The sequence below is a fragment of the Halichoerus grypus genome, chromosome 7 (genome assembly GCF_964656455.1).
Source record: "Halichoerus grypus chromosome 7, mHalGry1.hap1.1, whole genome shotgun sequence".
Lineage (NCBI taxonomy): Eukaryota > Metazoa > Chordata > Mammalia > Carnivora > Phocidae > Halichoerus > Halichoerus grypus.
This window is the reverse complement of record NC_135718.1, coordinates 42,605,956-42,631,948: the sequence shown is the minus strand read 5'-3', so window position 1 is coordinate 42,631,948 and position 25,993 is coordinate 42,605,956. Positions and strand designations below refer to the sequence as shown.

The following is a 25,993-nucleotide window of genomic DNA, read 5'->3' as shown; positions in this document are numbered from 1 at the left end:
CTGCCAAGCCTCCAGAGCCAATGATGGGGCCTATCTGCCTTTTCCCATATTCTATCACTTGTTGATTCTTCTAACTGGGGAAAGAAAGTAAAAAACAAGGCCAATAGTATGACCCTAGAGCATGTCAGCATCGAAGCTCCCAGAGACGGTCGCTTCACTGGGGGTGCTTCTCTTGGGCCCACAGCACACAGTGTCATGTGGTGGGTGACCAAGAGGACTGCCCCATGTCCCGGGAGCCTCCTAAGTCCCAGGCTGACAGGAACAGCTGATCACCCTATAGCACAGTGGCCTGGGGTCACGCCAATGCTGGCTCACTGTTGGTCTACCCAAAAGGATTAAAGAGGAACAAAGGGCCAGGAGCAGAGGAACGTGGCAGGAAACCATGGGACATGGGAACAAGCAGCATTTGGGGCTCCTCTAAAGGGAATAGCTGCTCATCTTCCCCTCTCCCCCAGCAGGAAGGGGGTCCTTATCTGATCACCCCTCCTGCCTTTAGAAAGGCCCAGGAACAGGGGGCTTCTTTGGCACTTCAGAATGATCACAAGTAATTTGCCTTTTTATTCATATAGAACAAAATTTACAAAGTCATTCATACAGTTTTTGTTTTTTTTTTTTTTTTTTACTGACTTCGAAAATTGGGAATATTCAAAATACACTTTTACCCCACTCCATTCTGTCATTATTTACACGTATGTACAAGAAAAATGAAAGAGTCTTTGTGTGGTATGTGTGTGTATGTGTGTGTGCACGTGTGTGTGGTTTGTGTGGTTGTTTTCTTGTATTAAAAAGCTCTGCTGGTCGGGTGGGTGGATGGACGGGCGGCAGGGCAGGCGGCGCGGTCAGATGGAGGTGCCGTGGGAGGTGTCCAAGGCCTCTGGAAGGACGCCTCCCGGCACAGGCTGGAAGGACATGGGGATGGGGGTCTTGACCGGGCTCTGGCGGAACAGCCCCCCGTTGGGCGACCTGTGTTTGCACTGCATGGAGGGCATGGTGGCGGAGCTGCTCAGGGGCAGTGGCAGGTTGCTGCCCGGCCCCGATGACAGTGTCCGGCTGGTGCCGTGGCCGCTTTGCTCGGGCAGAAAAGTGCTGACCGAGAGCTGTGTGTTCTGGTACTCTCGCGTGGGCTCCAAGGCCTGGCTCGGAGCCAGGCCCCCCATCTCCAGGGCCGAAAGCTCAATGGACGCTGGGGAAATCTGCTTGTGGGCAATGTCTTCATCCATTAGGCTGTTTATGCGCCGGTGAACCTGCTCCAAGTTCACTTCTTTGTCCTGGAGGGAAAGCACAGGAGGGTCAGGCCTAGCCCTAAGATGAGCCACGGCTGGCTTTCCACAAACTCTGGCAGGCCTGGAGAGCCCAGGCCTGTTCAGCCTGCTGGACACTGGGTGAGCATCTCCCCAATCCTCCCACCCCACCCCCTCACCTGGATGGCTGGCCCTCTGTTATCTGGGGAACCAGTAGCCTAGGACGCTGCCCCTAGGTAGCATAGACCCAGCAAGCAGGCCTTGGCGACACGTGCGTCCCCTCCTCACTCTGCTTAGAACTCCTGTCACACCCAGAGGCAACCTTTGCGAGAAGATGCCTTGAGGAACCGGCAGAGACAAAAGGAAAATAAAGGAGTTCCCATGGGAATAAAAGGAACTGGTCCTCGAGCCCCTGGTGGGCCCCCATGTATTTGCCATAGAGTTCACAGTGCTCAGAAAGCCTTGTGTGATCATCCATCTCGTCCACAAGAGGAGGCTTGGGTTCAGGAAGGTCAGTGGCCTCCCTGGAATCACAGCCCTTGTGATGGGCAGGGGCAGCCTGGGAAGCCTGATGTAGGAAGTGAAGTCCTGGCTGACCCTGAAAGTCCCATTCTCCCTGTGCAAAATGTCCAGAGATGCCAGCAAGCTGGCATTCCCCTGTATCCAAGGCTCATGGGGCTGGTTTCTGGATGAGGAAGATGGTGGGGATGGTGGGGAAAGGGATTTCTCAGGGCTCAGGTGACTTTCCTGATATCAAGAAGGTTGAGACCGCCAAGATGGGTGACCCTCACACTTGACTCTTTCTCCATATGGTGAATGGTTGCAAGGAAATTGTTTTGTTTGTATGCTTGAGAAAGAGAAGAAAACCGAACAAAAATCATTCCTTTCAAATAACTTGATGTTTTGTCTACAATATCAAAATAAATCAAGGAGGCCAAACTGCTTAGAAGCTCCTAGAAGACAGAGGATGTACTCGATATGCTCAGTTCCCCCCAAGGAGGTGGGGCGGGAGACCAGGTGTCCACGGAGGAGCCATGCCAGCTCCTCGATGAGGTGCTCAAAGTTTCACTCCCATTTTCAGGCAGCACGAGTGTCAATGTGCCAGGCAAGGTCATGCCTACTACCATGCTTCCCTGGGGTCAAACTCCTAGAGAAATGCCATGTCAAAGCTCCGCTCTGAGACAGAACACCACGCACGGGCTGTCTACTGGTGACATCCACACAGTAGGAACCGGTCTTGTTGGGTGGTTAGAAATACCACACAATGGAGAAGCCCTGAATGCACTTTCAAAAGAAAAAAGAAGGAACCATACAAATCTAAGGGCCATTCCAGTGGATGCTCTGAGCTCCTAGGAGGCTGGTGGGAGAGGATTTTTCCCAGGAAGAGGCCACCCTGAGTAGCTGGCATGAACACCCCTCTCTCATGAGTGGTTAACCCCCATGAAGTCTCAACCCAGCCCTCCTCGAGCAAGGAAGTTGCCTCTGCAGTTTACTCCTTGTTCCCAGTGCCCCCTGGCGTGGAGAAGGCAGGGCCACTGCTCTGTCCACACCTTTGCCGAGTTCGTGACTGTAGACAGAGGTTGACTTCTGTGGGTCACCTGCCATCTTTCCCAGAACCTTTCCTAGAAAAAGAAAACTAACAACCCCCACAGGACAGTAAAGAACTCATCCTGGGCCAAGAGCAAAGCTGAGAATAAGAAAGCCAACTGATTTGAGGATGGAGGATACTATGGGGCGTGGCTCTGTGTCCCAGATGGGAACATCGGAAATCACTGGCAGAGTCCCATGGGCAGAGCCGACATTCCAGAGATCTGAAGCCCCCCCACAGCAGAGCTCAGCTCGCTGATGCTGGGAAACCAGCTCCAAGTTGAGGACACCTCTGGGTGGCAAGTGTTGTGGGTGGCAAGTGTCGTGGGTGACACTGGAGAAAGTGGCTGGAGAGTACCAGGCCTTTACTTAGCCTGACTAAATGTGATGCATGCACTTTCACAGACTCTTTCAAGTCTGTAAAAAATACAAGACGCCAAATTCAAGTTCTCTTAATTACCTTACAGCATATTGATCCAGCTCTGTGCAACCTTGCCTTTTTCTCTGTGTTTTATCTGCTTTGTTTTTATTTTTGCATATGAAACTATTTTTAATAGTTTTTTTTTTTAATTGCCATATTAGTCTCTGGCTGTTTTGAGGCCACAATGCATCAGTTATCTCTTCCTAAGAAGACCATGGTTTGTGTGCTTTGGGGAATTACTTCTTTCTCACTGGATAACAGGTTGCAGGGGCCCTGCCCACCTGTAGCTAAGATGCAAGTAAGGACAATAGGACTGAATCTGAATCCTGAACAAAGAGATAAAAAGAGACAGAAAAGAATTGATTGTCCTTCCAATACAGCAGTAGAACTTCAACAAACTTTCTGCTCCATGACTGTCCTCCTATCTCTTGCCCCACAGCAAGAGATTGGACAAGCCTGACTCCTGCCCACCACCCATCCTGCTTCTCCAGACTTCTCGTGGTTGCTATGTGCCCCAGATAAACTGCTAATGCGGCTCTTTCATCTGCATTGGCCAAAGTCAGTGCCACGGCTATGTTGATAAATATCTGTATCTATCGGTTATTTTCATTTCAAAATATGGGAAGGACACAAGACAAGTATCAGAGATCCTGGAAGCTGGAGAAGTTGAGAGAGAATTTCAGACACTTTTGGGGTTTAATAATATAACCCTCCCTTCTCTTTGCAGATAGCAAAGCTCGTAGAAGTTTGGATGAGCCGGGGGTCCCTGTTGGCAGGGCCCTCAGTTTCCATCGAAGGAAAACCGATGGCCACTGGACTTGGGATAATGAGAAGAACTGGTGATTACACAATCTCACCTCTTCCCCCTTTAGATTTTCTTTCCAGGGCTTTAAGGATCCTTTTGGGGATTGAAAGAAGTCAAGTTTAGGAGTGGACTAATTCAGAGTGGAAGGCAAGCATCTTGGTCCCAGCCCTGTTCACTCTGCTGGTTAGAAGAAAGGACATGACCCCTTTTCTCAGAAAAGTATTCAGGAGATGCTCCCCATTTTGCTGGGGTCTAGAGAAAGAGAAAGGGGAACTTCCTGCCCAAGCAGGCCATAGGGAGGCAGAGAGTTGAGTGGGGACCAAGTGAAAGGAGCCCTCTCTTCCTAACGCCACAGACACAAAACAGAAGGAGAGCTTTGGGGGAAGACCAACCACCCCAAATCCTCTGAAGAAAAATGTGAGCAAAAGAGGTCTCTGAGATGAAATCGTTCACCAGAGAGGTACGAGGGAGAAGAGGTTCGGAGAGTAGGATTCTCAAAGTGGTTGGCTCTAGGCACCGATCTGGCATAATCCTCCCAGCTGTGAGGACTTGGTCTGGTAATACCAAAGCATCTAGAATAAAAGCCAGCCCAGAGTGTAGGTGTGGGGACAGCCCAATTACCCCAGAATCAGTATTTTTGGAGGAAAGAGCTTGAATAGTCTAAATCCAAATAATTTTTCTCGTGCTTCAAGTTAAGGACAAATGAAGCAGCTCCAAGAAGGACTATAAAGCTGTGCGGTGGGTATCGGCTTCCAGTTGAGGTCAGTCATGAGCCCGTAACCGCTCCACGTCAGGACCCAGAGCAAATGTCCGCACCAACTGAACAGACTTTCCAGGGAGACCTTCCCACCCCAAATGGCAGTCAAGTAATTCATGCTCTCCGCACCAGCGGGACCTCATTCTATTCAAATTCTATGACCGCTGATAGCTCCAACACAAACTCTGGAGGAGCAAGGTGCCATCGCGAGCTGCCTATATTTGTTTTTTTTTTTTTTAAAGATTTTTATTTATTTATTTGACAGAGAGAGAGAGACAGCGAGAGAGGGAACACAAGCAGGGGGAGTGGGAGAGGGAGAAGCAGGCTCCCCACTGAGCCAGGAGCCAGACATGGGGCTCGATCCCAGGACCCTGGGATCATGACCTGAGCCGAAGGCAGATGCTTAACAGCTGAGCCACCCAGGCGCCCCACGAGCTGCCTATATTTGACTGTTTAACCAGAAAACAAAATGAGGACAACTAAAGAAAATGCCTCGCCCCCCCTTGAAAACACATGCAGTCTGGCTCTGAGTCTGCCACGACGTCCCTCAGCTGCCTGCTTCCACAGATGTCTAGGGGGCAGAGCCGAAGTGCAGAGAACTGGAGAAAACCACGTTGTGTGGTAAAGACCGGAAGCATAATCGTGGGTCACCTGGGACCACAGATTTAGCACACATGAGGTCATTTCCCGTGGCCCCTGGCCAAGGAACGAGGAGGCAGAAATAATCCGCCTGCTCAAGGAAAGAGGCAGGAGTGATTTGAATAATTATCTGTATTTTAGACAAAATGGGACATTCTATTATGTTATGCAAATTCAAATAATGGACTTTTTTATGTGAACTACATCAGTTTACATCCTCATTATCTCAAGTTTTTGGTGTTCAACCGCATGGAAACTTGCTGCTGTCTTCATTAATTTACTGTAGGTAACTGACCTAGTCAAACATCCCTGAATACGACATAAAATTCACAGACTGCATTTATCCATGAATCTGGCTGAATTCTGTGTTTCTCCCCTCATATTAAACATGATGACAGATGCACCAACAGAGGTGACTGGGGACCCTCTCCCAGGCATTGTCTTGCAGAGAGATAAAGTTCTGTAATTAAGCCGCTGTTCACCAACGTGGAAATAATTCAGTGTACTGGAAAACGGTAATTAACTAAACTATCATCTATGTAACAGCCGGTTACACATGGGACTTGTTAGAACAGACTTTGCTTAGTGTCCAACGGCTTTTACTTTAAGTTGGGATGGAACAAAAATAGGATGAGGGACTTCACACCTGACTGGGATGGTTGTAGAAGTGTTCTCCCATTACCACTGAGACCAACTGGGTTGTAAATGAGACCCAACGGCTGGGAGAAATACCATCAGTATGATCTTCTTAAGAATTGCTTCAAAGACTTGCCCAGCCCCAAAGGGCTGGGCTGGAGGTCTAAGACTAGTGGTTGGGTAAGAGCAAAGTTCAACAGTTAATGAAGTGGTCTCAGGAGATGCTGGGCAGTTTTCAGAGCATCATGAGAAAGAGTTCCGGTAGGCTCACTCATACATTTCGTAAGGGAAGGCGAAAAGAGGAGAGAGCTAATGAACACCTTCTAGCATAGGTGGTAGTAGCAGGTATCCAAGGGGTGTGAAGAGATCTGCTCAAGGTCACACACAACTGCATGGTAAGTAGAGCGTCAGGATCAGAGTCCACATCTACCCGGCTCCAAAACCTGGGCTCTTTTCCACTATGCCAGGCTGTATGTTCCCAATTTCCCCTTGGAAGGATGGTGTAAACCAGTGGTTTTCATCCTTGGCAGGATATCAGAAGCGTGTGTGGAGCTCTTAGAAATTAGAGTGGTCCAGAGCTACCCAATACTACCCTTTGGGGAATGGAACCCAAGCATCTGTATTTCTAAAAAGCTCCAGGATTAATCACCTCTGACGTGCAGCCAGAATTGAAAGCCATTGATCCAGCTGCAATGATTACACAACAATTTAACATTAATAACGTTTTCTTTATAGGAGCCCAGACTGGTTCATTCATTCGATAAACACTTTAGAGCTCCTACTACCAGATGAGCTAATGTTCTTGGTAAAGCATCCCTCTTGGTCCCTGGAATACAGAAGGTACTCAATACTTCAGTTAGATCCATCACCTCGTAACGAGAGGCCCCGCTGTCCAGACACTGGGCTAATTGATGGGAATGCAGAGGTGGAGAAGCGCCAGCAGACTCCAAGCAGGGACAGGCAGGTAAACCATTCTCAGCAATTTGGAATCACAGCCTGCTTGAGTGCGTATACACAGGGAGGGCAGGCAGCCCATGGAGGTGAGCAGGGGAGGTTTTATAGAGGGGAGTGGTGTCTGAACCGGTTGTGAGGTCCACCCCGGGCTATGATAAGCGTTCACTGCCTTCCTCCTGGAAGGCCCTGGAGTAAGGGCTGCAACGTACAGTCACTATCTTCACCCTCATGCTAAGAGGTCTGATATCGGCAATGTAGCCATTGGGCCAGGCTCGGTTTTCAGCAGAAGAGAGAAACTGGGGTTCAGAGGATGTCAACGCCTAGCTAGGAACCAGGATCCTGGCTCCAGAAAAAGCCCAGCTTACACCTTTCATCCCCCAAATCCTCCGGAAAATGGTAGGTAGGAACCGCTGCACCTGCACACACCGCATGGAAGGCCCAGGGGCAGACACGTCATTCGTATTCCAGTTCTGTCCCAGCCACTTCTGTATCCTCTTTTTCCAGGGCGAAGGATGCCTTCCTCCACTGTTCTTGAAGAGAATCAGGACAGGTAAGAAGACAATGTGTACTTTTCCTGGCACAGACAAGGTGCCATAAGATGTGACTTGTCTTCCCCACGCCCGTGACTGCCCAGCACAAGGTCCTTGGGAGGGAGTAGCGCCTGGGCTGCCATTCACTCAGCACGTCCCGTGGGCAGGTGCTGTTTATGGCCCTTTCCATACCTTCCTTCATTGAACCTCAGGGCAACACTGTGAGGTTGGCATAAAGGAAGCGGGGTAGGTACAGGAGAGAAAAATCTCTCCGTGGAGTTGAAGAAGCATCAGAGGAGTGGAGGCAGAGAAGGGCATGGAGCCAAAGGGAGTGTCCCTCGGAACAAATCTTCCACAGAAAGCAGCTGGCCCACTGGCTGCTAGTCTGCGTGGCTGCCCGGCCACCCCGGCCTCCGTCGGCTCCTGTCTGCCATGGAGGCAGGGCCTGGGGGAGGGCAGGCAAGGCAGGCAGCACAAGCATTCCGAGCCCCCAGCCCCCAGCCCAGCGACAGATGATTCATCCCTCACTCTCCATGTCACCTCCCATTTGTGTGGCTCTCATCTTTATTTCATGAATATTTTATTCTCCGAGCAATGCCTTCCCCCATAAATCTAGGGGGTGGCTCTTTACTGCAAGCACAGAGCCTGCTGCGCTCACCTGCACTGGGTAACTACATAATAGTCAGATTCCTTAGAAAAAATATGAGCCCAAATCCACATGAATATTAAGGGGTTGAATGCACATTACTATTCTTCCTCAAGTAGGTGTCTAAAGTCTGAAGACATCTCAGCACAAGCCATTAAACACAACTAGACCGACACCCAAAGACAGCTTTCTGGCTCTTAAGAAATATGGCCAATGCCCCAAAATGAAGCATTCTAAGATTAACCAGACACTCGCACCTAATTGCAAATGTTGCTCCATAAAACACAGGCAACCAGTACCACAAAGTGGTTCTGGATTAAATACCATTATTATTTGTGGAAGGGTTCTATTATCCTGTTGTGTCAACCCCTTCCTGGTTCCTATTCCCTATGTGATGAAGTTCCCAGCCACTTGGCCTGGTACCAAAGTCCCTCAGAGCAAGCCCCTGCTCCCTGGTCCAGCCTCCTCCACTCACATCCCCTTGCTGATGCTGACACTCCAGCCCCCAGAGCTCCGGGCGGGGGAGGAGGGGGTGAGGACTATTTACCTCCATGCTGTTCACCCTGCCAAAACTTCCGATCTCACCTCCAGCTCTAAGATCTGTACCAACTCTTCAACACTGACTTCTAACACTCCAAGCCCCAAGAACTCTTCACTAACAATTACCCCTGCCCCCTGTGTCCCCCTCACACCCAGGCTGGGCTGGGTGCCCTTTGGTACATCCATGGTACCCTCTGCTCACTTGAGAATGGTCCTGATCAATAAGGACTGCTTTGGTCAACCTCTCTGCCACATCTGCCCCTGCGGAGGCAAGATCCCTGAGGACACGGGCTATGGCCCTACAGGCATATTTATGAAAGGAAGAAGAGGGAGGGAGAAATTTCATTTGAAAATCAGAAACCGGGGTGCCTGGGTGGCTCAGTCATTAAGTGTCTGCCTTTGGCTCAGGTCATGATCCCAGAGTCCTGGGATCGAGCCCCTCATTGGGCTCCCTGCTCAGCGGGAAGCCTGCTTCTTCCTCTCCTACTCCCCCTGCTTGTGTTCCCTCTCTCACTGTCTCTCTTTCTCTCTCTGTCAAATAAATAAATAAAATCTAAAAAAAAAAATCAGAAACCCATAAAAATAGGAAAAAGAGGGGATATCTCCTTCTACCATGCAACCCTTCTTAGCAACACCAGAAGGAGCTGGAGGAAAGGCGGCTACTATGCCTCTTCATTGGTCCCCCTTCCTACCTGGAAGCAGTTTGGTGGCAGGGGCAGAAATTTCCACATTTTCTAGGTAGGACCAATGTATTTCATCCTCTCCTCTTGTGCCTGAGATCCTGGGCTTATGCAGAAACCAGAAGAGAAGGTGGGATGCTTTACTGGCAAGAAGAGAGCTGTTCCTCGTAGCTAGGTCATTCCTTGGTCTCCTGGTCTTTTCTCTGCGTTTCTCTCTTTTACCTCTGCCTTCTATGTCTCTCCAACAATCGATCCCAATGCCTGTCCTTCTGTCTCTTTCTGTCTCTCTGTCTCTGTCTCTGTCTCTCTCTCACACACACACATACACACACACACACACACACACACTCTGATCATTCATTCTGGGCTGCCCAGGTTAGGCTTGTCCCTAAACACTAAACAGGATGTGAAGGGACATGATGACTGGAAGCAGATGAGGATGCCCAATGCAGAGAAGAATGGCCTCTCTGCAACTGGCTCACAAGGGACATTCTGGAAGGCTGAGCCTGGGCACCCTCTCTGCCCATGCCATCCCAGGTCAGCGCCTCCATGATGGTGAGATGCTCACCCACCCAGAGAGCCTCCCCTGCTCCCCAGACCCAAGGGCATTTGCACAGAGGAAATCAGGCTATGGCTGATGGGGTTTGGAGAAAAACCAAACCCAAACCCAAATCCAACAACATGGAGAGTGGATGCAATGGGATCTGGTCCTCTCTGGTCCCACTGGGAGTAGCTCCAGGGCCACCCTACCCTGGGTATACTCTTGATGTTTCTGTACATATGGCCTTGGGCAGTGAGAAGTAGGCTGGTAACGGGACATATATGTGGCCTTTCCTTAAAGCTACTCATCAGAATAATTCACAGGTCCTCCCCATGACTTTTTCACAAAAAAAAAAAAAAAAAAAAATTTCTAGTACCAAAAGAAGTTCAGGCAGAACCATTAACCATTCCTTTCAGTGGCTTTCCCTTAAGTCTCACCCCTCCTTCTCTCCTGTGGCCCAGGGGTGAAAAGGAGAAGGAGGAGGCTGTGGGAGACCCAGATTTGGCACTTCCTTGCAGGGAGGTACACAGAAGGCAGAAGAGGAAGATGGATGTCCCCAGAACATTTCCAACACACTGAGTCAAACGGCAAGGTCCTTCTAGCAAAAGCTCAGCGCGATGGCAGAGAGCCCGCTGAATGGAGAGTCTGTCCCCACCCCCACCTGGCCAAGGGCTCCATGACAGACTGATTTATGGGCTGTGGCCAACCAGTCTCTCTAGGCTGCAGAGACGGTGGCCATGGCGACGCTGCCTCTTTGGATTTGGGGCTGGTTACCTTGCTGCCTCTTTGAACTTTACACCTATTTGTTACTGACATGATCTGCTGATGATCATTCAGAAGCAGCTGAGGTCTATGTAGCACACAGTGGCAGCCCTACCATGTGGGCTTATGGCTGGGCTTATGCCTCCGTGCCTGTGTGCAGGTTTCTGCCGGCAGAATATCAAATGGCCAAATGGCCCTCCTTGCCACCCTCCTCAGGGAATTGACTCCAGGCTGCCTCAGTGAAGCCTTCATATAAAACAAAACGAGCTTGAAGAAGAGCAAACCCAATGGAAGGAAGTGTCATGGGCAGAATCAGCTCATGGTCAGCACACATAAGGCAGGAAGTGTGCCAGGACCCGGAGTCCGGACAGAGCCTCAGTGCTCCCTGTGCTGGGTGTGCATAGGCTGGGCCCTATGAACACAAGGGAGGAAAGGGAGGAAGGGAGGCTGGGAGAGGCAGGGGCCGGTCCCTACTTGCATGCTGGAAGAGCAGAGCCCTGTGGCCCTTGCTGTGAAAGCCAAGAGAACCAGGAAGGAAGGAGGTCTCCTCTCTTACCCTACAGTTGTTCTCTCCAGGTCAGGGAGGCACATGGGCGGGGCAGGGTAGGGAAGGGCTCTCTGGCGCTGCTCATGCTGTACCCGCTCTATAGATAAATACAGGACTTTAGTGGCCACGGCTGGTGCCTTGGCCCTCCGTTCAAGCATCAAAACATCCCCTCCATTTGTTCTCTTGCTTTAAAATCGAACTAAAAAAACAACACCATCCTACCCACCCACCCCCCAACCCCCCCGCATAAAACATGGCTGTGTGCACACAAGTGACTCTGGTAAATACTAAGTGGAAGAAACCCCTGCCCATGGGATTCTCCTGCCTCCAGGCTGCAGAAAGGGGAAGCAGGACGTGGGGCACAGACCTCTTTGGGGGTCTCCTGGTGGCACCGGTTGCTGTTCCACCACAGCTCCAGGGCAGCCACCAGGCAGGCGAGGAGGAGGCCAATGGCCAGGATGCAGAAGACCCCAGCGAAGCTGTGCAGCTTGAGGGATTTGCCATCGGCCTGGGCACTGGCAGGGCTGGTGAGGTCACAGCGGCCCATGTGTGGCCACCACTTCTGCTTGAGCACATCGAGGTCCCCGGTGTCCTGCAGCTCCAGGATCCTGCAAGATACCACCCACGTGAGCCCCTGGCCTCCTCGGCATGGTCCTGGGGACCCTGGCCCCTTCCCCAGCATGCTGGCCCTCCCCCAGCCAACGTTGAGCCATGGCAGCTCTTCTTCTGCCCCAGCTGGCCCCTTCCCCAACCCATTCTCCACTCTGCAGGCAGAGTGCTCTTCCCACGGCACACATCGGGTTTTGTCTCTCTCCTCTTTAAAAGCCTCAGTGCTCCCTCCCACCCTGTCTGGTTGCCCATGGATAAAGTTCAATAGCAAAGCACATAAGGACCCTTCACATGGGATCAGGGGCAAAATACAGAACTGGATGAGGCAACACTCAGACCATGGACTTACAAAAATGCTTTCTTTCAAACTTCAGTAACCACAATGTAAGTCTCTCCGACTAGGATTCACCAAATCATTCATTCATTCATTTGACTTGAGGAGTATCTGCCTTGTGCTATGTACGATGTTCACACTGCTGTGGGTGAGGTCCAGAGACACATACATGGACTTTGAAACAATAATATAGAGACAGAGGCTGTGATCAGTACTATGATATCAAGATAGAGGTGCTAAGAAATGGTGCACGGGGAGGGTGGTCCAGACTGGGGCATCCAGGGAGGACCTCATCAAGGAGGGGACAGGGTGAGCACACACCTGAGGGAAGGTTAGTCATCAAATAGCTCACACTTGTCTAGCACATTCTAGGCGCCAGGATATAGCCTAAGTGCTTGAAAAGTAGTGTTTAATTCTCATGTCAAACCCTTGAGATGGTTCCTTCCTTTTTTCCATTTTTCCAGAGAAGGAAATGGAGGCACAGGGAGGTAAAGCATCTTGCCAAAGTCACTTTGTGGTTGGCAGGGATGGCATTCAATGAGGAGAGACTACAGCCATGCTTGAAAGTCTGGTCTCAGCTACTGGTGCTGTAAGTCTGAGGGGTGGGGGGAGGAGGAGGAGGATGGTGGGAGATGAAGACAGTAAAGCAGGAAGAGCTGAGAATGTGGGCTCGGAGAGGGTGTGAGAGGAATCTGGATTCCACCCTCTTTGCCAAGGTGGGGCAACCCGTGCTGCTCCTGTATTCCCCATGTAGGTGTCTGGATGGTGGTTTTCCTTTGTTGTGGTATTTGAAGGACTCCCTCTGTAATCCAGGGGTCTAGACAGTGAGCTAGTAGTAACTGGTAATCCCCAGGCTCCTCATACCCAAGCTTTTCCTTTTGGGGAAGATGGTACTCTTTCAGCCGGGTTCACGGTGATATAGCCAGGTGATTACACCTGCGGTGACAGCTCTGAGTCCTCCAGGTGTGCACACTTCAAGAGCAGTGGTTCGTTAGAGCCAGGAGAAGCTCACTTCCAACTGGCCAGTTGAGCAGTCTCTGCCCTGGACCTGCATTGCAGGCCAGCTGGGACCACAGGCTGAGGCTGAGCGCTGTGACCATGCATGAGCTGAGAGTGGTGGAGAGGGGAAGGTGACAGTCCAGAGGGGGTCCTCTGACCTGTCAGCATCACAGGCCCAGCATCGCATGGCCTCCCCAGATCTCAGCTGAGTGTCAGGGGACAAGGGACTTGCCCCTGTTAATCTTGGCTGTCTCATTGTCGCAAGACAGACCCACAACCCTACCAGGTGAGTAAATCCTTCAGGACAGGGGTTGTGTGTTACTCTCCATGGTTTCTCCCGAGCAAGCACAGTGGCGGCCCAGCTTGGGCCATCAGTGAATGTTTGTTGCATCAATATATGAATGAATGTATTAACTGAATCGTGAAAACTAATCTAAACTAAAATGGTCATGGTGAGATAATGAGATAATGTCTGTTAAGTGCCAAGGACACAAGTCGGCACAAAAGACTTAAAATGCCGCAGGGCACATAGGGGCTTGGTCACTGAGACAAATTCGTGATTGACGTGTGCATTTGTGCAGCTTGGGCTTGGGCTCGGTATGCCACTGAGGGCCACAGACCTCTCACATGGCACATCCCGTGATTAACTGGGCAGCTGCAGTGTCCCACTATTTCTGTGTGGCTCTGGACATGTTAGGGAATCTGTCCACCGGCTCATACTGAAAGGCCATTTTCTAAGTCTCTGTTGGCAGGTCCGAGGAAGCTGGGCCTCCTGACAGTTAGAGGAACCCCACGGCTGGGTATGCAGGATCTCAGGGCTGTAGGAAGCCTTGTGGGTGGACTCCTGGCTCGACAAGGAGAGACCGCAGAGCTTTGTGTGTATTGGCGCAGATGCTGTTCTAAGGGACATCAGTCCGAACCCAGACCTGCCATTACCTAGCCATGTCAGGAAACCTCTCCACTTCAGCGTTCTTATTACTAAAATCGGAGATTATGGTAACTCCTACCACAGAGTTATTGTGACAAAATGAAAAGAGGGGACACATGGCCACCCCTGAGCTCAAGATCTGGCAAGTAATCAGAGCTCCCTAAAAGCTGGTTCCAGTGGCATGGCCTGACGCCCATGTTGACCAACAGCCCTATCCTGTCCTGTATTGACCTGCGCTGCCTTTCATGGAGACCATAGTAGGGACTGATCATTTTCCACTGTTTCAATCCTCCTAACAGCCTGTAAAGTAGTTCTTATAATGTCAGTTTTATGTCTTGAAGACCTGAGGCTGAACATCTAGATGACTGGCCCACAGTAGCAATCAGAAAGTGGCAAGGCTGCTCTTCAGAGCTGGGTCATGCTGACCCATGCTCTTTCCAGAACATCAGGCTGGTAAGTGCAGTTAGCCTGCTCTCGGAGAGTTACGTTCTGGTCTAGGGGCCCACGAGACTCTGGCCAGAGCATGGCTGTAGGGTCTGATTCCTCTACTCCTCTGCTCATTGACTGCAGCATTAGGCAGGCTGCTAAGTTCTGCTGATGCTTGCCTTCTTCCTGCTCCTTTTAACTGTATGCGTTTTTATGCCTGATATTATCCCAGGAAGAATGGAAGGCAACTTATAGGAAAACATAGAATAAAATAAAAACAAATCAAAAGGAAAATTTAAATATGTAAGCAACATAGGAAAGATAAAACAAGTCACGGGCACCAAATGAGTCTTAGAACGAGGCTAAACTAATGCACACCAGAATAATCTATACTCCTGCTTATGAATAAGCTGGAGTGATAATAGCCACTTCCTGAAGCCAGTTCTTCTATTTTCCCAGACAGATATAATTGCAGGTGCTTTCCTTTGGTCAATAGTTGTGGAGCCTACTACACAGTAGGTGCTCCATAAATGGCTATTAAGTTGTTAAACATTTATTGAATGCCTGCTCTGCGGGCCATGGTCCACAAACAGGCTACAGCACTCAACCCCTATCATACACACTTATAAGGTGTAGCCTATAGATCCTGTCCTCTGCCAAAGCAAGGGAACGTATCTGTATTCAAGGAAATAGCTTAATTCCCAGGACTAAGGGAAAGAAAGTCACAGCAGTTCCAGATAAGACTGGAATCTATTTATATAAGACCTTTTTTCTGTAAATGGCATGGAGCATTACTTCCTGGATCTGCCCCCTTCTTGCTCTCAGGCATGCCCCAGCTAGGGCCAGCTCACGGTTCTGTATGCACCATACAACGGAGCCTCTTGAAGAACCACTGGCCACAGTAAGTTGGCAACCCGAGGTCTGAGTGTTCCCTCCAAGTAGAGACCCATCTGCCCAGGTGGGGGAGGGGGGATGCTTCCAGCTCAAGAAGGGCTGCAACATAGAGCCAGGTGATGATAATTCTGGAGACCGGCACAGCCCACTGGGGACATTTACTTAAAGTCATAGAGCACACAGCCTTCTCATGAAAGCTAAGAGTAATAACCAGAATAACCAGGAAATTGGACTAGGCACTTCTGTTTATGGTCACTCCTCAGGTTGGGGGAGCAGCCAACAGAGTCTCTATTGTGAGAAATTTTGAGTAGAACCTCAGGGTCAGCAAACTGATAGATGATGAACAGGCCTGTTCCAGGGCAAGCCTGAATTTTGGGGCCCCACACCCCCACACTGGTCCTGGTCCACTGCCCTCTAAGGCCACACAAAGGACATGGGATTACTTCTGCACCCAGCAAGCCCTACAATATTGAAAGTGAGCAACCACCCTCTTCACGCTCATCTCTTGCTCTGGGTTGAATATCCTTAGGTTTCCCCCGATCTGGTTTGAGCCTGCTATTGCCCTGACCCACTGAACAATCCAGCTAGGAAGCAAGCTCCTTCCTCTCTCCAGTGTGCCAACAATCACGTCAGCGGACTTTGGGAGATCTCTGGACAGTCCAAGTACATGGGGACCCTAAGCTTCCCTCACTGGGGACCCTGCGCTGCCACGACTGCTGTTTTGGGGTACATTAGTGCTGCTGCTGCATTGGCCCCACCAGCTCCCCTACCGTCTATTCCAGAAAGGTGCTCACAGGTTGATGGTGTGTGGAATGCCCTGAGCTTCTCATCTCAGAAAACCAACTGGGGGTACACCTCAAGAATACCAATATATTACACATCCTGGAGAGAAGTCATTCCTTCCTCATGCTTTTAATTGGAACAGTTGATAAAACTCTCCCCCTGCTTCTCCCTGGTCGTCTCTCTGCTCCAGGGAGCAAAGGGAGGCACAGAATGTATACTTGATTAAATTCTAGAAAAAAAACCAAAAGCCTCATTTAACTTAATTAGTTCTACCCCTTTTCTGAGTTTTGCAAACAAGCCACTGAAAATTTATATCTTCTCATGAGAAAACTTGAACAAAGGTTCTCTAACCACTCTCGACCCCCCAAATGGATTATCCTTACTGATGGGATGCCTGTGTTTACCAGGCAACTGGTATTGCCCCTAAGCCTGGGTACCATGCCAGCTTTTTCACTTGGACACTTCTGCCATTTTGGATTTTGGTGGACCAAGGCAGAGCCTGTCCTTAGGGATTCCTCTCTGGGCTCCTCAGTCCTGCCCTCTTCACTCACCAGGATGTCACCTCACAGACATGTGTGAGTGGTGGGCCCAAGGCACAGACGTCCTTGGGAAGGGGAGCCCCAGGTAGCAGGCTGGCTACTGGGAAAAGGCCACTGAGCTGACCCACGCTCCTCACTTCTACCTTATCTGGTAAGGTCGAGACACCTAGTCAAAGACTAAGGTAAGTTTCTCTGGCAGAAACAGTGGGGTGGTGATGACAGACTATTTTTCATAAGGAAGTTGGCCAGGTATTCAGACTGTGCACTTGGAAACTGGATAATGCCCCAGTGTCCTGAGAAGAATGGGCTCAACCAGGGATGCACTCCCACCAGCAAATTACATGGGAAACTAAAAAGGCCAATACACACTAGACACATTTCTAGTGGAGGGTATCCATGTACCTTTGCTTAGGCTAGAATACCCACCCCTATACAGCCCTCCTCCCCACTTCCCCAGACCCTACACCTACCATTTGCTAGTATTAATTAACAGGAAGCTGATCTGGGGAGGATGAGGAGGAGGCAGGTCATGAGCCACTGTCTAGTCTGCAGTGGAAGGCAGGTCCCTTGCCTGCCCCAGCAGATAGCATCGGCCTCCTCAGCCCATGTGCCCATGAAGACAGGGTCAGCTTCTCTGACCACACTTCTTTTCAAGACTCCACATTGACTCTTCCCACATTGACTTTTCCCACAAAAGCCAATGTCAGAAGTTCTATTACTTATAATAATAAGTACTTATCGGGTCCTTGTTAGATCCAATTAATCATTCACTTAATTTTCGATAACTGGGCCTATCTGGCTAACTCCTACTCATCCTTTAGGCCTCAGGTGTCACTTCCTCTGGAAAGTGCCCCCTGGCCTGCTGGGGCAAGGGGGTGGGGGGCTGGTCAGCTGCTTTCCTCTGCCCTCCTCCACCTCTAGAAAATCCTCTCCATTGTACCAACTGCCCCATGCCAGCTCCCCTGCCCACGTCACAGCTCCTACCGAGACTGTGCACCTTCATGGGAAGGGACCACATACTTGCTCTTCTTTACCCCGGGCTGGCACGGGACTAGATGGGGTGGGGGGAGCTGTGCATGCTGGCACAAGGTCAGGGCTGAGGAGACGTGACGAAGAGACAAGTTTGTGTGGGCTCTTGTCACCTAAAAGAAGGTTATCCTCCAAGCCAACCTCCCCCCACCCGGCTGGTGGTGCTTACCTCTGGGAGAAAAGGTCCCTGTAGGGGCTGCCATGTTGTAGGGCGATGCCGTAGCCCTTGCTGCTGACGCTGTTGCCAGTGACAGTCACGGAGCAGTCGTCGTCCGTTAGGGCTGCGTACTCCACCACCGCCACATCCCACAGAAAGGCGTAGTTCCCCTTCTTTGCCTGAAAGACCAAAAGCACCATGAAGTCAGGCACGTCCGCATCAGTTTTCAGCTGTGAGTACTGCAATGGTGGGATGTGCAGGACCCTCCTCCGTGGCCCCCTGCCTGAGCCAGCACCGCAAGCTCTCCTCTTATTTTCTGGTGACAAATTCCCCCCGCCGGCTGATGCCACCCACTGTGCTTAGACGTAAAAGGCCACGACGCCGCCTCCAGTAGGCTCCAGGGCAGCTCCCGTCACACGGAGAGGTGGGGAAGGAGAGCGGCAGGTGGGCTCTCCAGCTAGCCTCCTGCTCACAGTGGCAGGGACCTAGTTCTCAGATTACCAGGCTCACCCTGGAAAGTGCAGAAAGGCTGACCCAGAGAATTGAGGTTTTCTGATCAGAGATTTGGGGAGGAGAGCATAATAGTCCCCATTTAGTACTTCTACTTAGAACCCAACTGAACCCTGCTTAGGATGAACGTGGAAGGTGGCCCTAGGTTTAGTGACCCCGAGTGGCCATGACTTAATAATAATGAAGTCACAAACTTGCTATGCACAGGGAAGAACCCATCAAGGACAGGGTCCTGATTATTACAGTGCCAGGCTGCGTTTCTGCCACTTGCCTTTCACTGCCCACACAAGAGTGTCCCCATGCATACAAACATGTACACATATACACATGCATACACACATTTTTATATGCACACATATATGCATGCACATGCAGACACAAAGGCACACAAGCATACATGTGTGTGGGAGTGCACGAGCACACACACACACACCCTTACACACAGGAGCAGGTTTCTATATCAATGCAATGGCTGCAGATTATCCCATCAGGAATCTGCCCGTGGTCACACTGAAGTCCCACTCCATCACACCCATCCACAGCAGACCTTCTATTTTATCCTGAGCCTTAATTCTGACTTAGCCTGGAGTTTGGGCACTCAGAAGAAAGGTGAGCTGCCTTTGCTTCTTGGAAGGAGATGCAAACTAGACATTGTCACTTGACCGGCTTAAAATAGAGCATAATGTTCTTAATGTAGCCAAGTGCCTGGTTTTAATTGTATAGTGAGCACACAGATGCCTCTTTGCCACTCTTCCCCCCTCCCACAGCTCACACTAGGTGCTGGAAGGCCTGGGTCTGGGCTTGGTGGCAGGGCTGAAGCATGGTGGACATGAGGCCACGATGGCAAGGTAGAAGCTTTGCCATGTCTTCATGGGCATTGTTCTGATCTCTCGCGTCTTCTCTTCTGATCTCTCTCTCTGATCTCTCCTCAGTCTTCATGTTCACTGCGACTTTCCACAGAGTGCCACAGTTGCTTAGATGAAGGTAGTCAACATTTTACTTCTTTCAGGACCCAAAGCGCCCATGGGCCCAAACGGCTCCTTTTCTCTTCAAAAGTTTTCCATCAAAAGGATTTGTCGGTAGAGTGTGGCATCCCCCTGGCAGGAAGAGGCTGCTCCTAGCCAGTCACACGGTTTTGCCCAAGGAGCTTGTAAGAATTGACCCACGCACCCATGCCACCCGTGGACTCTCACCTCAGGGAGCAATCCAAATATGACATCAAAGCCTCATTCCTTGGCCAAGCCTGTTTCAGAAGTCCCTAAAGGACTTTGACCCTGGTTGCCAAATTACACTCATCTCTCTCCCTCCACATGGGAATATAACAGTCTTTTAAATTTTTTCCTGCTGGCAAACAAGTTTTCTCATGAAAAGATATAAATTTTCAAACTCTTCGTAGCCGAGTTTCTCAGCAAAATGTTGACTTACGACCTAATATTTTGCTTTGGTCTGACTTTGGAGCATTTCACATCCATGCTCGCAATTCAACATGACAATCAGACATTGTTATTTGTACGATTTCAAAAGGGCATGTCATGTTGAAGGAAGAATTAAGATCAGGTTCGTTTCTACCTTTCAAGTGATGTTCCAAGAAGGAAAAGGAAATAAGCTGGACTCAACTGAGTGGAAACCGACTCTGACAAGAGCCTGGCATGGCCATTCTATGGGGGCACTTTGCTTCCTTCAAGCCACAAGCATGGGTGGCTCCATTTTGGGCTCAGTGACAGGTGAGTGCAGTTGCATGAAGGAAGCATTTAGCGTCTCACTGGCCTAAGCTGAGAAGATGCGAACGATGTCTCAGCTGCAAACCCCTGCTAACCAGGAAGGCAGTCAAGAAAAGAGGGGAAAGTGGTTCTCTTTCTTGAGCTGCTGAGTGACCCGAGACATTCAATCTCCCCATTTGTAAACAGGGACTAAATGTACCATTATATTTCCTATGTCTGCTTCAAGAAGCACGTGGCTGGTCCCGAATCTACCAGACAGTGCCCGAACAGGGAGACCTGGAGAGGCCGATGTGCCCCATCTTGCATGTGGGCCAATACAAAAGCTCCAGCTGCAGTGGCCCTCCATCTTTATGAAATAACCTCCCTTCCCCACACCCCTGCCTCACTTCCTCAGCATCCCAGAGCTTCCTACATCCTCCTCTTAGCCCCATTATTGGGTAAAATGCAGCACCATAACCTTCCCTAGGCTTCCCAGGGAAACTTTCTGGACCTTGCAGATGTCTCCCCATCTTCCTGGTGGGTCACAGACCCTATAGGACACAGAAGCCTTCTTCGGTCTGGTTGTGTTTCCAGGAACATTTCAGATGCCAGCTATAAGGAGCCCAAACACCCCATCCATCATGGTTATGTCCCCTGATATAGACCCTCTTGTCCCCATGTAGAATGAGCTCCACACAGCCCCTCCAAAATTCTAAGATATGCTTCTCCCTCTTGTGGTCAGAAACAGTTTTCCATGGGCCCCTATCCACCTTCTTATTCTGTGCTGCTTACCCACAAAGCTTGGTGTGTGTGTGTGTGTGTGTGTGTGTGTGTATGTACACATATATACAGACATATATGTATATACAGAAATATATGTATATGCAGAAGCATATATATACAAAAGCAAAGTAGTGGAAAACCATAAGATGGATATAGTATTATTACTGTTCTGTAGACATGTGAAATGTAATATGCCAAAAGATGGAGAGAATTATTACATAATGGAGTGGTATTAGTGATTCTTAGGACAAGTTGCTTAAAGGTTCTTCTTTAATCCTGTGACAGTCTCTGTTATCACACACCACATAGTCTGATCTCTGTTCCCCTGTGTGTCCTTCCCATCAACAGAACACAGAGGCCTGGCAGAGCTCTCCAATTTCCCAGACATTACCCAAATACAACCCTTATTTCCCTGGGCTGCATCTAAACATTTTGCTTTGTTTCATTTTCTCCTTTCCCGAAAAGGAAAAGGAAAGGCACTAGATTCAGACATAAAATAATAAGATATGAAGACTCAGGGACAGGAGGAAAAGAACAGCTTCCATATTAGAGAAAGTCAAAGGCCTCTGGATCTCCATCCCCAGGATGTCAGGATAGCAGCAGGTAGACTGGCCACCCCTGACCTATCTCCCTGCAAGCCTCTTGGCAAACAGGATCCAAGTCCTTCCCTGAAGTCCACTCTGCGCCATTGCACACACGCTGGAACACTACGGAATGGAAAAGGATGGAAACATGAGGTGCCTGGCCCCAGCGCTTAGAGCACCCTCCCCAACATTTGGGGGAATGGGATCAGCATCTATGGCTGGAGAAAGGTTGGGGCACCACAAACAAAGCCAAGAGTGAGCTGGGATATTGGACGACTCACTCTCCATTGCTCCACACCGATAATAAAATGAGATTGCATTGCTTTTCATTGCACCGCTAATTCTGTCCTTCCCAGAACTCACTAGGAGCACCAGCTTTCAGATACAGCAGCCTTGGAGGCAAGAACTTCATTATGAGCTTCTACGCCATTCTAACTGCTTTTGGAAAGGGCCAAGCCACCATGTTGTTCCCCCAAATAAGAATGCTGGTACTGCAAACATCAAACACAGATGTTATCAGAAAGGAAATCAGGTGTCTGCAGAGCCAGGGACAGGGGAGGGGAGAGTCCCTGCTGGGTGCCAGGACCCGCAGAAACCCAATTCCTTTTCCATCCCTGGTATAACTGTGAAGGGCCCAACGTTAATCCCCTTCTACAGACAAAGAAACTGAGATTCAGAGAAAGAAAGTGACTTGCTCCAAACAAACCCAGATCGTGAATGGCAGAGCCAGGTCAAGGTGAGGTCCCTGTCGTGCTGGCGCCAAAGAAGCCCAGGTTCTCCCCTCTGTCCCGTTTGGACTTGGGAAGGGGAGGGCTGAGGAAATTGCTCCCTGTGTGTCCTTGCCCGCTGAGCCCTTCCCAGGGCAATGCTGCTGGGGACAGAGCCCTCGGAGCTGTGCTTCTCCAGCTTTGCAAACAGAGGTGGCTTGTGGAACCACTGAAACTCTGTGAGATGGATGTCACAGGGGCCCACACTGTCTGTCTCTGGATGGGGCTGTCAGGATATCGGGGACTCCTTGGACACCTGATGCATCCTCATGGGCGTTCACCATCCAGGGGCATGCCCAGTGCCTCTCCTTGCATCCACCTCTCACCCCAACAAAGCAGAGCTTGGCCCTCTCATGGGTCCCAAGTCTTAGCTCCTATGGTCGCGTTCACAAACTGGCAATGCATTGTCACTCACAGCCTGAACCCCGGCTAATACCCATACCTGTACCAACTCACAAGATGCACAGCGAAAACCCAGACCATCTGTGGAGAAAAGGACAATTTTACAGTCTGCTGGTAGGCATGTAGGCTGGCATGATATTTCTGGAATGGCAACTTGGTGGGGAGATTCTAACACTTTTAAAATGTGCATACGCAGCAATTGCACCCCTAGGGATTTACCCTAAGGAATTATACAGTTTCTGAAAAGATGTTTGTACAAAGATTTTTAGAGTAACACTGTTTAAACTAGCAAGCATTGGAAATAATCTAAATATTCAACACCTGAGAATCAACTGGGTAAATGATAGTATCAAATGATGGAATATTACATTACCGTTACTATGGAGTTTTAAGAGAGCATTGGTTGCTAAGGGAAATGAATGTCCGTGGTGTAAACAAGGACCAGCCTGGGTTCTTGATTCCAACTGTATCGATCTGAATCCCAGCTCCGCCGCTTGCTGTTTGTGTGAGTGCAGGCAAGTTGCTTAACATCTCTGGGCCTTGGTTCTCCTGGATGCAAAATGGTCCATACCTCACAGAGTTCTGATGAGGATTAAACCCCTCAATAAATGTGATGTGCTTAGGGCCTTGCTTGGCATCTAGTAGATGCTAAATAAATGACAACCAGTTTTATGGTGGTTAGTGAAAAAGAATCTGTTACACTACAGTATTTGCATCATGGTATCCTTTTTAAATCATCATGTAAAAATAATGTTTTTATATTTATGACAAATCGAAACCAAGCACCAAATAGCAACAATGGTCATCTCAGGGTGATGTCATCACAGGTGACTTCTGATGGTGTCTTTTGATCTGCTGTGTTGCCTATATTTTCTGTAGCTCTGCAAGCATTTCTTCTGTGACTGCAGCTGTCCAAGGGGGGAATTTTAGTGATTCGGCCTCCTTCCTTGAGCACAGTTTAGTGAAGAGAGTAGATTTCTAGACATAGACAAACCCAGGGCCACATCCCAGCTCTGCAGGGAACCTACAATCTCGGGGACTAATAATTGCTTCCCAGAGGACTACTCCAAGTTGACATTACAGGGCACAATGCACCAGGCCTGGCGATAGTGAGGGCTCAGTGCAGACTCTGGCTCCTCCTTTCTGCAGTCCTCAGCTCAATTCAGGAGGCCAATCTGTCAGCTCTTAAGGGAACATCCTTCCTCCCACCCACTGCCCCCCTGCCACTCATTCCTCCACCTTGACCAAGTCACCAACATGCTCTGTGGGAGCGTGTGGCGTGTGTGTGTGTGTGTGAGGGCATGCCTCTGTGTGTGTGTGTGTGTGTGTGTGTTACAGCCCACAGAGAAGGAGCAGAGAAGTGAACTCAGGTACCAAGTGCCTGGAGAACCACAAAGGGTTTAAGATAAATAGACCATCAGCTGGGAAGGAGCCTGCCTCTCCTGGTCAAAACAATGGATAGGTTGTCCAAAATGACGTGCAAATGTAGGGCAGACAATCAGTAGGACTCTCAGAAGTGTTCACAAGCCAACCTCAGGAGACTGTAAGGAAACATTCCACCCAAGGAATGAGAGATAATGACCGTTTGCCTGGATCAGCCCCTGGACCAGCAAAAGCAGGCAAACCAGGGAGGCTCCATGGGAGGGGAGATGGCAATTGAACATTCCCACAATTAGCATTATGCCTGCTCTTCTGAAGTGTCCATGGGGCACACAGTCAATTTGGCTCCTGGCTTCAGACCAGCATGAACAGGAAGGAGCTGGATGATAACACAACAAAAGAGGCGACAAGGCCATCTGGTACAGGGATGTCCTGTGTGTGTGTGTGTGTGCGCGTGCGCGTGTGTGTGTCTACGGACATGAACACAAGTATGAGGGCAATGCTGTAGGTTTGTCATGGTGGTCCCGAGGAGGCTGCCCATTACCTGAATGAGAGGATGGGGATAAGGGAAATGTCCTGAGACTACAGCAGCATAAAATGGCTCCTGATGGCCAGGCATTAGGCCTGCAAGATGTCTGCAATGATTGTCTGTCCCATCCTGGTATTCCTGTATCCTAGAATAACATAGTCAATCGTGAGGAGCACAGCAAGGGGTACAGAGAATGAATGGCACGTAATTCCTCAGGCCACTTGAAACTCTAAGCCTGCATGACCTCATCTAGAAGGCAGGAACAGCAAGCCCACCTCACAGGCTCATCACAGGGACAGACAGCATGGAAGGTGTCTGATGCATTGAAGGAACTCAAACAATAAGACACTGTCCTCATGATCATGATAATCATCACCAGCATCATCCTTATAGCTTAGAGTTTGGACCCTCATTAAAATGCAAATGCCTTAGGGGAAATAACACTTGAGATTGTCCTCAATCATCAGCCTGGTAAATTAGAAGCCTGGGTCATAGTCCTGGCCCAGTTACCAATTCACTACTGATTTGTAAAAATGGAAGACGAGCCGTTATCGTCCTTAAGGTCTTCTCCAGCTTTAATATCCTCAAAGTCTATGATATAGACCAGTGGTTCTCCAAGTATGATCCCTGGACCTGCAGCATCAGCATCACTGGAGAATTTAAAAAGAAATATAAATTCTCAGGCTCTATACCAGACCCACTGAATAAAGAGACTCTGGGAGTAGAACCCAACCATCTAATAATCTCTCCAGGTGGTGCTGATGTGTGCTAAAGCTGAGAGATCCTATGAAATAGACCTCTGTGTCAATTAATTTTTGATCTTCTCTTGAGAGCAGGTTTACAAAGGGGAGAGTGTTATGGCTCTAGGGTCTCAGGTTGGGGAACTAAATGGAGGAGCAGAAGTCGTAGCATTGAGAGAGCAAGACTATTTAAAACAAACAGTAAAGGTAAGTTATACTTTACACCTTCTTCCTGCAAAGTACCCTACTTGGTGCTTTCCCATCCATTCTCTTCCTAGAAAGTTCAGGATAAACTTCCACAGCACGAACTTTCCGTTTCCCAAGAGGACTGAGGCTCAAAAAGGACCGTGCCCAAGACCACAGAATCAGCTATTGACAGAGATTGAATGTCTCCCCAGGTCTCCTTGACTGCAAGTGGCCTTCCATTCTCCCACATCAAAAGTTCAACCTCAGTAGCCCCGAAGAGCCACACAGAGCTGCCTGAGCAGCTGTCTCTGTCATCATACGGATTTTCTTTTCTCTTCTGCTGCCAGATTCTGGCCAAGTTTTGTTAATGATGTCTGCCTCCAGCACCTGACCCTATGGAAGCTTTATGGCTGCATTCCCTTTTGGTC

The 25,993-nt window shown here is 49.6% G+C and overlaps 1 protein-coding gene across 2 annotated transcripts in view; it reads right to left on the bottom strand.

Moving 5' to 3' along the window:
- Positions 1–597: 597 nt before the first annotated feature.
- GRID1 (glutamate ionotropic receptor delta type subunit 1) overlaps positions 598–25,993 on the bottom strand; it is a 702,575-nt gene continuing 677,179 nt past the window's right edge. The window contains exons 14-17 of one of the 2 annotated variants that reach the window (XM_078077489.1): positions 17,997–18,163; positions 11,654–11,894; positions 11,296–11,383; positions 1,131–1,268 (exon numbers count right to left, since the gene is read on the bottom strand). In XM_078077489.1, coding sequence (XP_077933615.1) covers positions 11,297–11,383; positions 11,654–11,894; positions 17,997–18,163 — 495 coding nt within the window. In that variant the 3' untranslated portion in view covers positions 1,131–1,268; position 11,296. Of the gene's footprint in view, positions 1,269–11,295; positions 11,384–11,653; positions 11,895–17,996; positions 18,164–25,993 lie in introns of both variants that reach the window. The other variant, XM_036079322.2, reaches the window with a different exon arrangement.